The 19,499-nt window shown below is 35.8% G+C and overlaps 1 protein-coding gene across 4 annotated transcripts; it reads left to right on the top strand.

The window, feature by feature from the left end:
• Positions 1 to 9: 9 nt before the first annotated feature.
• On the top strand, positions 10 to 19,238 carry Art1 (arginine methyltransferase 1). 4 transcript variants are annotated; one of them, XM_069827684.1, is made up of 4 exons: positions 10 to 136; positions 10,913 to 11,137; positions 12,672 to 13,145; positions 16,886 to 19,238. In XM_069827684.1, exons 1-4 carry the CDS (start codon positions 71 to 73, stop codon positions 17,267 to 17,269), a joined length of 1,149 nt encoding a protein of 382 aa, XP_069683785.1. In that variant the 5' UTR covers positions 10 to 70; the 3' UTR covers positions 17,270 to 19,238. The 4 variants fall into 4 exon arrangements, with proteins under 4 accessions (XP_069683785.1, XP_069683943.1, XP_069684029.1 ...); XM_069827842.1 differs by lacking the exon at positions 10 to 136 and adding an exon at positions 218 to 350; XM_069827928.1 differs by lacking the exon at positions 10 to 136 and adding an exon at positions 457 to 826.
• Positions 19,239 to 19,499: the final 261 nt, after the last annotated feature.

Below are 19,499 nucleotides of genomic sequence, written 5' to 3'. Positions count from 1 at the left end.
CTGTAAATATTATTTTAATATAATCTATGTTGAATACTGCGCCGTCTGCTGCGGTCTGCTGGTAGTAAACATGGCGGCAAGTGTTGGTAGGACGATAGAAAATCACGAAACAGGAGTAAAAGATATAATATCACCGGTAAGCAAATATAGCAGACTTTGGAAATAGTAAATATTAATTGATATAAAATAAGAAATGTCTTAATTTATAAAATGTTAACGATGATTGTATTGTATACCATATTTAATATCTCTGCTGTCGAGTATAGACTCGCACTTTGGTTCAAAGTAGCCTATTGGTGCGCGGGCTGCTGTAGGGAGTGCAAATATCTGTGCTTTGTTTGACAGAAGAGGTAAAGTTTACGTATATTTTAGTTTATTTTATTAGGGTATGTAATTAGATGTAATATTTAGAATATTTGTGAAATGTATCTTCAATTGGATATGTAGATGTAACTATATTTTAAGAAGTATGAGAAATTTAATCGTATACACGTGTGTACCACGCGGTGGCTACGTATTTGTGTAGAAATAATGGCTCTCGGAATGCCGCTAGACAAAGAAATATAAAGTATTGAATTACAGTGTGTGCTGTGCAGTCTTAAGTTTTCTTTATGGGTTGTATTTACAGTGTTGGGAGAAGAGGAGTGTTGAATTTAATTAAAGTTGCTTCGTTGTGGTAGGAGTTTTTTTTTTTTCCATCTACGCTTGCGACGCTTCCGATCAATTACATTTTTATAATTCTGCGTTTTTATGAGTGCACGTTCGTTGGTGTTTTGTAGTTTGCGTGGATTTGAAAAGTAGCAGTATAATTATTCCAGTGTACAACGTAAGTTTTAAAAACTTATTTGGTTTAAGTTGGGTTACTGGATGAGAAGAAGGGAATGGAGACTCAATAAAAGGGGGGGAGGGAAGAGTGCATTGTAATAAAATTATCATGTCTTCATATGTTTCTTGAAGTGCTAACATGTAAATTCAATAATCCCACAGTATGTGATTGTTCTTCGGGTATTCGTTAGGAACTTTGGTGCATGTACTGAGCAGATAAAGGAACATAATATCTGGTTGATATGCACGTATAAATAGAATACATAACCTAAATAATATGACGCTAAAATAGTGTTGTATTTTCAAGGCGTGCATCAGCTTGATGGTTTCGGTTTAACCGGAGAAAAATTCAGATCAGGCATTTGTGTTACATTAATGTTTTATTCCGTATTGTTTTGGCGTCAACCATACTACAATATAGCTGAGGCCCGTACCTAGCCTAGGCTTCTTTTTTATGTTCTATTTTTGAAAGCATCTTGTCACGCTATTGTATATTGTAGAACAATCATTTTCCCCATTTTTTATGCATTATTTAATACTTCTATTGAACTGTGTATACCTGACTGTAGTTTCGGAAGAGCGCAGATCGATAGTAAAATTTACTATACTAAACTGAAACAAATTAAATTTCTTAGGAACTATAAATATAATTTGAAATGTTGGAAATATATTACTGGAAATGTTTATTCCATCATTTTCATTCCTGCAAGTATTTTTCCCCCTGGCATTCTTCTGCGGGTTTAGAATCGGGCACACTGACATGAGACTCGTCCATTGATGGCGTAAGCTGCATTGAGAAGACACCTTGATTTCGATCTTGGTGACAGTTGATCCGTTGAGCTAAACAGTAGCATCCAGTGAAAGATTAGAATTTTGCTAATGCTTCTTTTTTTAGAGAAGCTATGGAATTAGGATGTGGTATCTTGACTGTTTCCTACCATTGTTTTCTTTTAGTTTGTGTCTGCTTCTTAATTGTTTTATTTATGGTGTCGTGTGCCACAGGTTGAAACAGATGTACTACATCCCGCGTTGGTATCATAAGCATTTTAAGTAATTTTAGTTTGGCAAGGGCGTCTGCAATTATTTCGCTGCCATGTAAATTATGGGTGCAGGCTTATGGCAAGATTTTTTATTTAAGACTGGTTCGTAGTTTGGTAGGTCTATTTGAGAATTTTCTCGATTTTTTAGCTTCTGGTTTCTTTACCCATGCCTGCAATTGCTTATACAGGGTGATTCAGAAATACTAGTACAAATTTTGGGGTGAATTCTCCACGACTAAACAAGAAAAACAGTTATATGGGCTACATATATGTCCGGAAATGCCTGGTTTATGAATTGAGGCCATCAAGCATCAAGTACAAAACTCTCCTTATCCAAAATTTAAAAAAAATGAGTTACATATGGGATGTTGTACTCCTTGCAGCTCTCTATCTACTGATATAGTCGGTTTGTGCAAATCTTGTCTAATTCCTCTTCCATAGAGCTCAGAAAACTACTATCAAATGCAAAACTGTCCATATCCATAACGGTTATTCCTGTTTTCTGACAAATCACTTCACCTGGATAAGGCGAGTTTTGCATTTGATAGCCTCAATTATAATCGAAAAATTTCATTCAACACTTTAATTTCGAGGTACTGTCTCTTGCAGCAAAGGTTTGTACTGAAGATGGCAGACTTGTATATAATAGACTCAATTTTCTCAAGAACATAATCTGCTTGAGTTGCTGTAATTCAAAAACATTCAGAAAACTGAGACAAAATATGTAGATTATGGAAATTTGTCTTGTTTTTCCTTTGTTACTTGAATCACGTAATAGTAATTATATTTCTTCTGAATTATTTTCATTTCAGAGCAAAGATATACAGAATAGGCTATAAAGAATTTAGTCTTAATGGCAAAGAAACTATGTTCTTCGCAAACAATTCCACTTACTTTTCAGCATATCGATGGTGTTGAACAGTACTCATATGTCAAAAAAAATTAACAAAATACAGTGTCCCAAAATGATTACCGGTACCTTTATTTGACACTGTTATTGCTTTCGACTGATTTCTGATGGTGCACTCTTATAGTTTTGGTGGCTATGTGCTTCAGTTCCCAATTCTGCCACTGAGAGCACTGTAGCTACTGATTATGTGAAATGGCTTCACTACAGGAAAATATACAATGTACAATTTTTACGAAAGGATCCCTGCGAGGGGAGTATGTCCCTTGCAGAGTAAGAGGAGATGGTAAGCTAGTAACTCAGCGATTCTGAAGGAGCAGATGGATGGGGATGGTGTCATTGAGCTACTGAAACAAACAAGGTTCAGTCTTGGCCGGCTGATCCCATGTTGGAGGTTGGTTGTAAGAGAGGGAGAAAAACTCGCAATCCTTGCTTGGACCTTATCCTGAAATGCAATGTTATTGCTACTAACGTAATCATTCTCTGTACTTACATAGCCTATTTCATATCTGCATTTTTATCTGTTAAACATAAGAATTGGACATATTCTTTATTCTAGCTGTAAAGCAACTTTGAGTATTATAATCATAATCATTTATTACATCCACTGATCATATACATGATATGGGACATGTCATATTTACAAACTCATAATTAATTACATAATATACATAAAAGTAATAACTATAATTAAATGCAACACAAATACAAATATACAAAGCTTGGAACTTGATTGAAGAAAACTACAGGTCGATCGATTTTGGATATAAGTCCCGTTTGCAGTATGTCTTGAAGTCAGGAGTCAATTTCAACCATCGCGTCTTTCATGAGAAGACATCCTTCTCGAAGTCAGGATCTGGAAAAGGGGAAGTAAAATTTTTTTAAGTAAGGCGTTCTTTTTCTATTCAGTTATGACAATTTTCAATAAATTCGTTCATACTGTAAAAGCAGTTTTGATTAAAATTTTATAAAGAGCTTTCTTAAATTTCTGATGTGCAGATATTTCTTTAAGATAATTTGGTAGGCTGCTGTACATAAGAAGACCAGCATGAATGAGACTTTTTATATAAAGTTGTGTTAAAACTTTCAATAAAAATATTATCTTTATTTCTTGTATTGTAGGAAAGCTATGTAAATTATATTTGATAAAAAATTTAAGGTTTCATAAATATAAATACAGGGTAATGGCAAGATATGTAATTTTTTGAAGAATGGTCTGCAGCTGGTAGTTTGAGACACTTGAACTATGGCTCTAATAGCTCTCTTTTGTAGTTTAAATATTCGTATTGCATTGGGTGAATTACCCCAAAAGATTATACCATATGTTAGGATAGAGTGAAAGTATGCAAAGTACAATGTGCGAGCAGATTCAATAGATGATGCTCTTATTAGTAATCGCAAGGCAAAGCAAATTTTACTTAATTTCTTCCCTAGTTCCTGAAGGTGTGCGGACCATTTTAAATGTTCATCTAGCAACAAATCTGTCTACTAAAGTTTATTCGTTGGAGCTTAATACTAAAGTGCTGCGTCTATGGTACATGGTTTTATCTCCAGGCTTGATTTATGGCTGTATGGGATAAGTTAATCTTTGGTCTGTGTGTCATAGTGGGTTGCTTAGGGAACCACGTGATGTAATCTGTGAAATTTTCTCACAGTTGTAGGAAACATGACTTCAGTAGTGTTACAGGTCTGATTTGTTTACTTTGTCCATAAGTGTTAGGGTTACAAATTGGCATCAGAAAACCCCACGACAGTCCCCTCTTCCTTAAGATTATATTACATTTAAACAGTAATTGTTTCAAAAAGTAAACCTTTGTAATTTAAATTTTTCACACAGGGGACAGGGTCTATCTACAATTAGAGAGAAATCCCACGAATACAAGACAGACTTCTTCAATCTCTGTTGACATCTTCCAGCAATTGGGTTATAAGGATGAAATTGAATAGTGTATGAATAAAAAGAAAAGGGATTAGCAACATAATTGTTGGTTCTTATGATTTCTACAAACTGTTGACAACCCTTATATTAATCACACTAGGAACCTTCAAGCCGAAATTACTAACAGCCTTCGCCACTTACCAATTAATGTCAACGATATTGGAACCATTAATCCACGTAACATCCGTAAACAACTTCGTGTCACTTCTTATAATCAGTGGAGCGCATTACCTGGGAAAGGTAAAGGAATTACATTCTACTCTCACTGGAAAAAAAGGTAACACCTGGATTAGCAATAAGAAAGGTCTATCTTGTGGCCAATGGACCGAGGCCATTAAAATGAGCACCAATGTCATCGCAGTTAGATCTCTCCCCGGTATAAGCCTTAGCAATACCCATTGCAGGAGATGCAATGAGCATGAAACGTTACCCCACGTGCTAGGTTTCTGCTCTCAGGGCGAATTACTGCGAATTGACAGACATAACACAGTCCGCTCAATAATTGCTAACAGATTAAGGGAACATGGTGGATACGAAGTATATGAGGAAGTTCAATGTCTTTCTACGGAAGAATCTACACTGTGTGCTGACATCATAATGATTGACCGAGATAAAAAAAACTGGTCTCATTCTTGACCCAACTGTAAGGTTCAAAATTAATGAAGATCATCCAAAGCAGGTACATGAAGAGAAACGCGCTATTTACCTTCCAGGCTGTGATGATCTCAGTCATAAATATAATATTCAAGATTGGAATGTCATTGGACTTATGTTTGGTGCGCGAGGAACAATTCCCAAATTTACATTGGAGATCCTCAGAAAATTAAAGGTTCCTGAAAAGACTCTTCAGACAATTGCATCAACCATTTTAAAATCTTCACTGAACATCATCAATCACCATCTCTGTTCATCTTTATAATATTCAATGTAAAAAGGTAATGGTAAAGGTATCCCCGTAACATGCCATGAAGGCACTTGGGGGGGCATGGAGGTAGAGCCCCATGTTTTCCATGACCTCGGCACTAGAATGAGGTGGTGTGGTTGGCACCAGCTCTGACCACCTTTTACCCCCGGGAAAAACCCGGTACTCAATTATATAGGAGACTGAGTGAACCTCGGGGCCGTTCTGAAAGTTTGGCAACGAGAAAAAATCCTGTCACCACCTGGGATCGAACCCCGGACCTCTCAGTCTGTAGCCAGCTGCTCTAGCAACTGAGCTACCCTGCCGCCTGTAATATTCAATGTATATTATTTATTTTCAATAAATTTTTATCGTTTTGATAGCTACCACATCTTGTCGCAGATTTTTTTTTTTTTTTAATTTCATTATGTATTTTTTTAACATTAATTTACATTTTCTTTTTTGTTCATTTGAATTGATTAGGATGCTGATATTTAAAATCCAAGATTTGGACGGCTATCATTTCGATATAGAACTAGGTATAGGCCTATTCATTGTCTGTTTGCTATGACCTATGAAGTAGCTGCAGATAGTTTCGGGAATATAGTTATTCAAGCAAAATTTAATAACAAATTTTATAGAACTTTTCCTTGAAAGCAATGTCCTGCATCTACACAGTTTTGCCAAAGTCTGTAAAATTGTTGGAGACATTCCTGGAATTCATTCTTTGCAACCTCTTTCAGCTACTTCATCACATTAATTATGACGTGATCAAAACCTGTGAACAGCATTTCTTTTATTGTCATTTTTCATGAGTGAAACCCAGTAAATATTAGCAATTGCCAAGTGTAGTGAAATGAGAGCTGTTCCAGAGCTATCACATTGTGTCAATCAACCAGTAAGGATCGATGCACAGGCACATTATCGTGCAAGGGAACTCAATTGTTTGTTGCCTATTTTTCCAGATGGATTCCTTCTGATTGCATCTCGTGTGACGAAGAACGAACATACGGTTTTTATTCATTGTTCCAGCATGACTTTTTCTTTGTTCTTATTAAAAAGAAATTTCTGCTTCTGGAGATACTACTAAGATTTATTTTAAATCATCCGACCTCAAGTGAGGTTGACCACTGGGATCCAGAATTAACAAACATAAAAGATAAAGGAAAATGAAACGAGCAAAATAATGATTCGATTTGTACATTAAAACATTCATTCTGAAGATTGGCATTTCGTCTATGGGTCGTACAAAAAACGGAAGTTTCATCTCCTGTGGCAATGCTGTTCATGAAATTATCGTTTTCATCAGCATAGTAATAAAATTTGCTAGCATTATCAATACTCAAATACTAGTTGACTTGCACATTTGCCAGAAACATTTTTTTGTTCAGTTTGTTTATAAATGAAATGTTTGGTATTTAATGCGAAACTGATCTTTTTGCATAGTTCTGTATCAACATTCCTATGCTGACTCATATCCCTATTATCTTACTCACTGGCTTTTAAGGAACTCGGAGGTTCATTGCCTCCCTCACATAAGCCCACCAGTGGTCCCTATCCTGAGCAAGATTAATCCATTCTCTATCATCATATCCCACCTTCCTCAAATCCATTTTAATATTATCTTCCCATCTACGTCTCGGCCTCCCTAAAGGTCTTTTTCCCTCCGGCCTCCCAACTAACACTCTATATGCATTTCTGGATTCGCCCATACGTGCTACATGCCCTGCCCATCTCAAACGTCTGGATTTAATGTTCCTAATTATGTCAGGTGAAGAATACAATGCGTGCAGTTCTGTGTTGTGTAACTTTCTCCATTCTCCTGTAACTTCATCCCTCTTAGCCCCAAATATTTTCCTAAGCACCTTATTCTCAAACACCCTTAACCTATGTTCCTCTCTCAAAGTGAGAGTCCAAGTTTCACAACCATACAGAACAACCGGTAATATAACTGTTTTATAAATTCTAACTTTCAGATTTTTCGACAGCAGACTGGATGATAAAAGCTTCTCAACCGAATAATAACAGGCATTTCCCATATTTATTCTGTGTTTAATTTCCTCCCGAGTATCATTTATATTTGTTACTGTTGCTCCAAGATATTTGAACTTCTCCACCTCTTCAAAAGATAAATTTCCAATTTTTATATTTCCATTTCGTACAATATTCTGGTCACGAGATATAATCATATACTTTGTCTTTTCGGGATTTACTTCCAAACCTATCTCTTTACTTGCTTCCAGTAAAATTCCCGTGTTTTCCCTAATCGTTTGTAGATTTTCTCCTAATATATTCACATCATCCGCATAGACAAGCAGCTGATGTAACCCGTTCAATTCCAAACCCTCTCTGTTATCCTGGACTTTCCTAATGGCATACTCTAGAGCAAAGTTAAAAAGTAAAGGTGATAGTGCATCTTCTTGCTTTAGCCCACAGTGAATTGGAAATGCATCTGACAGAAACTGACCTATACAAACTCTGCTGTACGTTTCACTGAGACACATTTTAATTAATCAAACTAATTTCTTGGGAATACCAAATTCAATAAGAATATCATATAAAACTTCTCTCTTAACCGAGTCATACACCTTTTTGAAATCTATGAATAACTGATGTACTGTACCCTTATACTCCCATTTTTCTCCATTATCTATTATCTTACATAGATTATATAGACTATTTCAATCATGCACAAATTCGCCAATGGCATATAAAAATTCGTTGAATTTCAACCCGACTCATCTGTCATTGCAATATTGATTATATCACAGTCTACTAGTATATACAGTCACGAAGCTTGAGTTGTTAAGAGTACTAGGAACACTAGACTGTGCCGGTACTATTTCACATTGTCTGTGATGATGTGATAGTAGCGATCCTAGAGGTTAGAAACTATCTGTGGATGCATATTCCCTACGTATTGAGCTTCGTGACTGTATATACTAGACTGTGATTATATCATAATTATTATCACTTTTGTCTTTGATGATTCACAATTGTTTCTTTCCAGTGAGACAATTTAGAAGGCCATGGAGGCCATATTGCCATTTATAAATTAATGCCTACAAACACAAAAGGAAATAATGGTTTGGAATCAATATTCAGAATTATTTTTATTTATGTTTTTATTTTAGTAGGTTATTTTACGACGCTTTATAAACATCTTAGGTTGTTTAGCGTCTGAAGGAGATGGTGATAATGTCGGTGAAACGAGTCCAGGGTTCAACACCGAAAGTTACCCAGCATTTGCTCATATTGGGTTGAGGGAAACCCTCAGAAAAAACCTCAACCAGGTAACTTGTCCCGACTGGGAATCGAACACGGGCAACCTGATTTCGCGGCCAGACGCGCTAACCGTTACTCCACAGGTGTGGACTTATTCAGAATTCTGTCATGAAAAGAATTACACGATTGAAGAAATATCAAGCTGATGTATTATTATGAAATTAAACTAGTGTACATAGTTCAGAATAGGATATTATAATATCAAATATTTTCTAATTTTGATGTTTCATTACTCATAATACCATGATCGTGCCCCGGGTTCAAATCCAGGTTGGAACAAGTTACTAGGTTTTGGGAAGGGGGGAGTTCTCTTTTCAACCCATTAAGAGCAAATGCTGGATGACTGGTTGCTGGACCCTGGACTCATTTCGCTGGCATTATGACTTTCATTTTACTTAGACATTAAGTTGATAAAGCGTCGTGAAATAAACCAATTAAATCAATACTGTAGTTGTAGATTGTAACTTTATGGCTATTGTCAAAAGTTTACTCTTGAATTTCATATTGACTCGTGACTTTATCGACAAAATGAAAATCTCTTGATAACATGATCCATATGCATTCACATTAAATAGCCTATTTAATGTTTTCTTGGTGCATAATTTAGGCTGTGTTAGTAATAACAAGATGTATTCTTCTAATGATGGAGAATTATCAACATCGTTGTAGAACATTTCAAGAAATAGTGACTTAAAAAAATATAGCTCAACCTCCCTTGAGCATGGATGATTTTAAATGAATCTTAGTAGTATTACTAGGTGCAATATATTTTGTAGTGATCTAGTTTACATTCTATCACAGTCTAGCACATACAGTCACGAAGCTTGAGGTGATTTTTTGCATTTCTCGCGATACAATGCTCCAAGCAGTTAGCAACTAGAGTTCAACTGTCATTGGATGCATATTCCCTACATATTGAGTTTCGTGACTATATACTAGACTGTGATTCTATTGTTTCTTTTTTTCTTTCAAATTGTCATATAATTTTTTTTAATCATTGTGAATTGATTAGTAGGCCGATCTATCGAACCCTTATTCAGGGCGGCTTTTATTGGTACAAATATCTCTCTGACTGCCTCCGTGGTCTGTTGGTCAGCATGCTGGCTTGCGGATCAGGAGGTCCCGGGTTCGATTCCCGGGCTCGGCTCTCGGTGAATTTTTCTTGAAGATGAAGAATTCCCTGGGTGTCTAGAGTCTGGAAATTTGTGTGATTGTGAGTGTGCCAGGTTAATATTAACCAATCATCACAATTATAAAAAATACATCAGGACTGTCGCTGGGCAGTAACCTGAACACACGTTTCAGCGTCACATTGTTGACAAGTAACTCCATCTGTTAGCACAACCATAAAGCATCTAGTAGGTGCTATAGTGTTACCAACAATGAAAAAAAAAATATCTCTCTGGTTAGTGTGTTATTAACTTCAACAATAAATAATCAATTTTTTTTTCATAAGTGTCTATTATTTTTGGGAGTGTTTTTTTGTAAGTAATTTTATGAGGTTATTGATATGCTGATAAATTATTTGTACGAATTACGAATTTTCTAGTGTCCTGAAGGAATTTTATTGTGCTTATAAGTCCATATTTATGCTCTTTTAATAGAGAATGTATTTTTTCTCTCAAAAAGTTTTTAGATGTGTAGTAGCTATATATTTGTTTTAGAAGAAAAATTTAACATTAATTGAAAAGATGAACCTTAATTTTATAAGAATAAATGTAATAAAAATTGTAATGGTTATATAAAACTTACCAATAAATAAATTACTTCCAACAATGACTTTTAGAAAATGCATGACCTACCTCATGTAACCCAAAGCCTATTATATAAATCACTCATGGCCTACATTTTATAAATCACTCTTATAATACAGGAATATTCTCGAATGTATTCTGAAACATGTTTTGCTGTGATTTGTAGCTGCAGGACCTGCTTCCTAGAAATTTGTACTTTCGTGAAATAGACTCCAGATGATGTTTTTGTTACACATTATTGAATATCATTCTCCTTTTCAGGGAACTAAAATGGAAAATATGGAAGTGACATCAGATACAGTGCCTACAATAAAGGAGATAGTGAATGATAAAGGAGGAAAGGAAGTTAGTGTCGATGAAATGACCTCAAGAGACTATTATTTCGACTCTTACGCTCATTTTGGAATACATGAAGAAATGTTAAAAGATGAAGTTCGGACACTCACATACCGGAATTCAATGTATCATAATAAACATTTGTTCAAGGTTTGTATTCCATTGCTAAATAACAGTTTTTAATTATGAATGCTAACCACTGAATGGCACCCTTACCGTCCATACCTGTACTCCTAGAGAATCTCTTGGGCACATCGTAAATCTAAAATAAAGTGCGTAGATTTATTAAAAAACTTACTACAAAAAATATTATCACATGATCATCACAAAAGAAATTCTTGCTTTTAGTGACTAGCAGATTCAGTAAGAAACATACCTTCCCTCCATAGGATCTGAAGAAGCTGTTTTTCCTTGTTGTTTAAACTATGTTGTCTTATGCCAGGCTTTGATGTTGGCCAGTGTATACAACTTGAGGCACAAAAGAGAAACTCATAGCTCAGCTGTAGCAGTAAGTGCCACTTAGTGGTATTAAAATAAAATAAAATGGTGGTACTATACTTTGTCCTCTGTAGCAATACCTGTTTGTGATTTGTTGTTTCTCGAAGGCAAGGGGATGGCTTGTTCCCTCCCTTTTAACTTTCTCTGCCTAACATGAATTTAAAAATTCTGTAAGAAAAGTTAGGTTGATTATAATGTTTTACAATGGGGGGGGGGGGGATGCATAGCTTTACTATGCTGCATCTTTCTATACTAAAAGCCAGGTTATGAACTGACTAAACAGGAAGTAGTTGGCTGGGCGAGAGGAAAGTGCGGGTTAGAGGGGTAGCCTGTGCAGCGATGACACGTTGAGTATGGCGGGGCAGAGGGGGGAAGGAGAATGGAGCTTTTCATTGGACCTCACGTGAAAATGTCGTCTTCTAACGAAAATCTGGCAACGGAATCACAGAGACAGTGTAGCCAAACTTCCCAGTTCCTTTGGAGTACCACGTGCATTAAGAGTCGTATTTCGTACCAGCGTCATTAGCTCGTGCTTTCTTAAAACAGTAATTTTAATTACTAATATTGTTGATAGTGTTATTGACAACTATATACAGTAGTTATTTTAAACATATCGGTGACAAACGCTGAACATGCTTTGAATCTCGCGCCACTATGTGGCAACAGAGTTCAGAAAGAGGGCAACAGAACGTTGCTTCCGCTTTAGTCGGTTCATAACCTGGCTTTTAGTATAGGTAGAAGAAGTTGTCGAACAACAAGCAAAAAGTAGATAAAAGAACATAAAGTGCCGAATTCACTCATTTTGCTCACAGTTTCACAAACCACACCACATGCTGATGATGTAACACTACAGATTAACCTGCTTCCTGGTTTAACACCAGCAGTGTCGATTTCACCTGCATAGCTACCAAATGTACATAGAACTAGGAGCATGCAGTGTTGACATATCTTCTCTCATTTTCTGTCTGCAGAATGAATTAAAATGTTATATTTTTCCATGATCATATTGTTTTTCTGTAATAATTTTCCCTTTCACCGTAATTGCATAATAATGGATGAAATTCGTAAATTACAGGCAGTCCATAATAGTTGGCACCTCTGAAAATTGTGAGATTTGCTTTTTCTAATCTCTGTTTCAGACTCCCACTCACAGTGAAGTATATTTGTATTTTGGATTTCTTGTTAGGGCAAGGTGGTACTGGACATCGGCTGTGGCACGGGTATCTTATCCATGTTTGCTGCAAAAGCCGGAGCAGCCCGTGTCATCGGCATAGAGTGTTCAAACATCGTAGAATATGCCAAGCAGATAGTGGAGGCCAACCAGCTGAGCGATGTGGTGACGATTGTGAAAGGGAAGGTGGAGGAGGTAGAACTACCTCACGGCCTGGATAGTGTCGACATAATCATCTCGGAGTGGATGGGGTACTGCCTTTTCTACGAGTCCATGTTGGACACAGTGCTGTTCGCCAGAGATAAGTGGCTACGTCCGGACGGTCTGTTGTTTCCAGACAGAGCCACGCTGTTCGTTACTGGCATTGAAGACCGGCAGTACAAGGACGAGAAGATCAACTGGTGGGACGACGTGTACGGCTTCGACATGAGTTCCATCAGACGGGTGGCGATCAGTGAACCTCTGGTGGACGTGGTAGATCCAAAGCAGGTGCGTATGACTTCAGAAAGTAAGTGACAACCTACATGACTGACGTGAGCAGAATCACTGACCTTATTGAACCTACCATATTCTACCTTTCTATAATCTTTTCGCTGTAAGAAAAATCCTAATGTAAACAATAGCATGTGACTGAAGTGAGGCTTCATTGGCCGCTGTTTGGCGCCATAGATTCTCAGTACGTGTTCCCGCCTACTGTTGTACATTCTGTTTCATGTTAAACATTTCCCGTTACTCGTCAAGTAGGCCTAACCTCACTACTATGCATTCATTTGCTTAGGAAACATTTACTTTATAATTACTCTAATTAAAACTCATATAACTTATTATATACATTAAAGACTATTTGTTTTTCTCCACTTTTGAGAGGGTTACCACGTGCTTACGTGAACAACTACGAGCTCAAGTGACGCCAGCTTGTTACAAAAACAGACTACTTCAGTATTAATGTTTGTATTCATATGCGTTCATAGTACATAACAAAATATAAAAGTAGCTTTTGTGCGAGATCGTGCATATTTGTTTGGTTTCTGCACAAAACCAATCCGTGAAAAGTCTAAAATTCCACATTCAGTATTCCCAACCTAACACACACAACAATTTCCCTCTTCTTACCGCTTAAGTGACATATTGATTTTACTGCTTTAGGCTTTTAACACATTATTTTTAGAGACGTTCAATATAGTAATAATTATAAATTGGAAACTTACCACTGCAATTTCACCTAAATTGCACTGTTAATTATTGTTGTTAAATATTTGCAAAAATTAAGTAAACTCTACAACTCCACTAAAGTTACTGCATTCGTGATGCAAGTAACATTAAGGAAGCCGTGAAAAAAAACAAGATTCCAGACTCATCATAGACTGGGGGGGAAAAAAAGACAGACATATATCACGGCCTGCTGGAGTATAGTAAACACAGAAAACATTTTAAAGCAACAATGTTGAAGATAGATATTTTTGTTTTGCAAATTTGCCGTCATTGAACAGAAACCAAGATGGAGATTTCATTGCAACTAATTAGAAATTCCTCTTTCAGGTATGTAATAAACGATCTTCTCACAAAATAATGTACGATACACAACCGGTATGTTTTCTTTCAATTCTCGGAAATTAAAAAAGCTCAACTACGTTTCGCTTTTTCAAACTTTTCCTCGAACATGAAAACTTCAACATACCGCTCTTGTAACGCATATTACTATTCTTTTACATATCGTTTTACATATGAGTGAAGTTATATGTTTCATCGTATTTAACTAGAATTCAATTTTTTATTTTCAAATAATACAACATTATAGGTTCCAAATACGGACTATATTTTCCTGCATCGTGTGAGTGTTTTGACTGGGAGCCAATCACGGGTATGACAGCTACGTGCTTATGTTTACATTAGGATTTTTCTTACAGGAAAACAGTATACATTACTTCTCTAAGGTTGCCCTACCAGGGAAATAGCGACAGGTGCAGAGCTTTACTATACCCAGTGTGTCCACATTCTGTAAAGTCGGTAGTAGTCGAGGGGAGGTTGACAGAGAAATTAAATTTGGTCATGGAAAGTCGTGGGTCCCGCGCTGTGGCGTCGCGGTCTAAGGCATCCCGCCTAGGACCCGCGATACGGAATGCGCGCTGGTTCGAGTCCTCATGGGGGAAGAAATTTTCTCATGAAATTTCGGCCAGTGTATGGGACCGGTGCCCACCCAGCATCGTGATGCACTTGGGGAGCTACGATAGGTAGCAAAATCCGGTTGCGAATACCAGCTATAACGGCTGGGGGGGGATCATCGTGCTAACCACACGATACCTCCATTCTGGTTGGATGATCGTCCACCTCTGTTTCGGCATGTGGGCATGAGGCCAGCAGCCGGCTGGTCGGTCTAGGCCCTTCAAGGGCTGTAGCGCCACGGATTATTATTATTACTATTATTATTATTATGGAAAGTCGTGGATATTGTTCTAATTCTTGAAAAGTTAGGGATTAAACTTGAGGGGAAAATTTTATGCTCTAACCTGTTTTAAATTTATTTCAGGTTTTCATTGTTAAAGTTCGAGAAACGATATATATATATTGTTTTCTTTTTTCAAACAAATTATTTTAAAAATCTGGATTAGACATAATAAAAAATTTTTCAAAATCTGTTCAATCATACAAGCAGCTACATTTTTTTAATACTCTAGTGATATTTACCTTATTCTGTTTTCATCATATTTCCCAATTAACATTTCAGTGGATACCTAGTCACTGTGGTATACCTGGAAACGGGAAAGTCGATATGCAAAACAGGCAAAATATTTGCAACCAGGACCTCTTCAAGTGATATCTCTATCCAGTGCTTTTGCTTCAGTAAAGTCTCATTTTACAAACCTATGGATCAACAATTGGCTCTCTTCTGACAAAGGAAAAATTTTACAGTCTGTACAGTAGAAACCAAATGACCTGGAAATGTACAAAAACTTGCCCAGACATGTTCAAACATTTTTAACAAGAGCCAGAACAGGTCACATTGTCACTCAATTGTACCTACACCGATTTCACATTTTTGATAATCCTACTTGTCTGTGGTGTAATAATCATGATGAAGATCTGGAACACATTCTTCTATACTGTCCATCCATAAACCACAAAAGAAGTAAATTAAAATCATTAGTACCAGTTGCAGAAGACACAGCCCTGCAGTATATATTGACTACACCCCAACTCTGGCTACTAGCAACAGGCATCTACGAGTATAATGAACACTGATCAAAATACCCCTCATTTCTCGTGAAAAGCAACAACTGAATGGACTATAGTGGACTTAATGTTGTCAGCAAACAGCTGGATATATTAAGAAGATTGATTGATTTAAGAAATTCACTACCTAATTAAACCGATATAATAAATCAAGCTAATTCCAACCACTGCAAGCCTGTCAACATTACAGCATACAGGAAACATGAGTTTCACCAAAGTTTATTATATTAATTCACGCATATATTTATGTGATTTCCGTTAAATGTATCTTTTGGGCACTTTAATTTAAAATACCGTAAAAAAGAGCAAAATTTCTGTGGAAGAAAACTAATTTGAAATAAATTTATTCTAAAAACAAAAATTAGCGATTTTTTGACCTGGTAGGGCTTGGAACATCAGCTAAAATGCGTGGTTTTAAAAAACTAGGTATCTCTGCTAATAACTAACTTCAGAAGTAATAAACCTACATAATCCAAATTTGGTACAGCATATTTTGAAGGATCTAATTGATTATTTTAGTTACTGTTTTATAATTATTAATAATTATTGTTTAGTAGTGAAATATTATTCGGCTTCAATGGTTTCTGGTTTTTCAAGAAATGAATTAAATTCATATAATATTATTATATTTCTATATTTTTAGTTTTTATTTTATTAATATTAATGTTATGGGGGATAATCTCTCTAACATATTTTTATAATTTTTATTATTTTTTGTTAATGTTGGTTTTATAATAACTATCATTTTAAGTTTGTTAAAATTTTATTTTTTTTTAGATTTTGATTTATTAATTTTTTATTGAATTATTATTTATTTGTAATTATGATGGAATTAGTAATTTTGTAATTGTATTATTAAGTTTTTGTTAAGGTTTTAAAAGGAACTAGGCATGGACGTATGGTAAAAATTTCATAGGTACCTATTTAAAAACTGTAGAAGTTAAGAAAGTCAGCCATGACTGCCCTTAAGTAAGATGTATTTTGTATTCTGTCTTCAGGTAGTCACAAATGCATGTTTGCTGAAGGAAGTGGATCTCTACACCGTGACTAAAGAAGATCTCAATTTCACAGCGCCATTCCACCTGCAGGTGCGTCGGAATGACTACATCCAGGCGCTGGTCACATTCTTCAACATCGAGTTCACTAAATGCCACAAACGAATCGGCTTCAGCACGGCCCCGGAGGCCCCTTACACCCACTGGAAGCAGACTGTGTTTTACTTCGACGATTACCTGACAGTGAAGAAGAACGAGGAAATCTACGGCGTCTTTTCAATGAAACCTAATGCTCGAAACAACAGAGACCTGGACTTCACTATCGAATTAGATTTCAAGGGTGAACTGGGTGAAGTCCATGAGACGAACGTTTACCGCATGCGCTAGATATAAGCAAGTGTGAAGTAGGGAGTTAATTTTTAAAACCCTTTTTAAGCACATGTGAAGCAAGGGGGAAAAAATGAAAAATGTAGGATTTTGTATTGATTAAAAAAAAACTACTTACATGTTTTCGTGTTGAGCATGGTGCATTTCCTGCATTGAAAGATTCTCTCTGTGAGCCAGGAGGAACACTTATGATGTTTTGCAGATGTACAGTTGTGTTTAGCAAACATGGAACATGTTTTTTAACTTTGTAAAGTAATATTATTTAATCTCCCTGTTTCTCCATTAGTTATTTAAAAAGCTTGCAGATCTGCCGTGTACTTCTTACAGACATAGACTCTAGGTATCTATATGAGTGGACTTAAAAATCTTCCGATCTTTAACGGAAGGTAGAAGAAATTTAACTCTTGAAAGGATTTACAAGTTTTTGCATCCTCCCCTCGCTCGCCTGCCCCTTTCCCCTCCTTCGTTCGTATAAGTTAGACGATGATCATGCGTGTATTATAATGTACTTGGAATTCTCCCATGAGCCCTCTGTGCTGTATTGTGGTAGGTGTGTCTGTTGTGAAGGCAGGTACTTTCAGGACTTGTCATTTTTTATGTGTCTTATATTAGTAAATGATACAACAGGAGAATAATTCATGTAATCTTTGCATAATTAACTTTTACAAGTTCACAAGAAATCGTTTCTTTTGACAAAATTTTATCTACATTGACATAGCTAAGGAAATACTTCGCGGTGTAATGAAGTAGAAAAGCGAAAGCAAAGTTTGTGTTTCTTATAAACTGTATTTTGAGACTCCAGAGGATGTATGAATTGGTTATAATAATACTAAGAGGCTAAGAAATGTGTTTTGTATGTAGTCGTCACTTTTCGTTACACAAATCTATATGATCTACATCTGTTATTATTAATTTCTACATTTTCCTATAAAAAGTAAATACGGAATTGTTTATTCCTTTGTTTTCTTTTGGTGTACCTGAAAGTATGACTTGGTCCAATATATAGAGCGGTTTATGACTTTGAGAATGTGTGTATCTTGTTTTGCTGAAGTTTTGGAGACACTTTTGAATTTCCCCTGCACTTCGTGCTACAGACATGTAGCATTGTATTTACGATATAGGAGGTCCTTGTATTCATCTCTCAAGTAATGAAAATTACGTAAGTTAATAGTGTAATATCTGATCTGGCATATTCTTCAGATATTTGAAATGTGTACGCAAAATAAAAGAGTGCATAGGTAATGGGAGGGATACGTCCAAACATGAAAGTTAACTCAAATATGAATAAAAATTGCTATTTCAACTGTAATACATAGCCATGAAACTTTGAAAAAACTTTTACTAATGCGTATTTTCTTAAAGGTAGAGATGCACAAATTCGCAAAGGAAAGGGTATGTTATACCAAATGCAGTGGAAAAGGGGGAAAACTTATAAAGGTAAAGCTCTAAACAAATGTAGTAATTGGATTCAATTACAAGGATTTAATAACAGTGAAAGTATTAGATAAATTGATAGGGTACATGGTCCATGTATTTGTGTCACTTTTTGCTTTAAGTAATGCAGAAAATTCTGTTGATTTTTTTTCCAGAGCACAAATTAATGAATAACAGACCTATCTTAATTGTATTCATTAAATTGGCCTGGACCAAAGAACAAAACCAGACACAGTTTTCTGTATTACTTAAAGCAAAATCGATATAAGTACATGGACACTTGTTCTATCAACTTACCAAATGTTTAAAAAGAGGATAAACGTGTTTAACATTTATAGAATGAAATTTCTAAGTAATATTTGTGAAATAAAGTAGGAAAACTATGTGATGGCTGTTTCAGAAGACCTTCATACAATACCTGACACATTGAAAGGACCTTGTAAGCATAAAACTGTTCATGATTAAATGTATAAAAAATGAAATAATAAATGAATTGAGAATTTGTTAAACATTTAACAAATTAAATTTAAAAGGATTTTGAAATACAACACAGAAATGTTTTGAAGACTCCGAAGAATTTACGTGTATTTTTTCTGAGTATAGGACTTTGAGACTGCCATAAGAAACCTACATATAAAACAATGAAATGTAACCTACTCAGTAAGCCATGTTCAGAAACTAACAGGCTTTGACTTAGTAGCCATAAATAATGATGTTCTCTTGTTTTACAAATTGTCAAAGCGTGCTAATTTCTAAACATGGCCCACTAATTATCAAGTTATTTCTTTGTTTTTAT

The sequence above is a fragment of the Periplaneta americana genome, chromosome 1 (genome assembly GCF_040183065.1).
Source record: "Periplaneta americana isolate PAMFEO1 chromosome 1, P.americana_PAMFEO1_priV1, whole genome shotgun sequence".
Taxonomy (NCBI): domain Eukaryota; kingdom Metazoa; phylum Arthropoda; class Insecta; order Blattodea; family Blattidae; genus Periplaneta; species Periplaneta americana.
The sequence above is the reverse complement of the archived record's forward strand: the minus strand, read 5'-3'. Positions and strand labels throughout refer to the sequence as shown.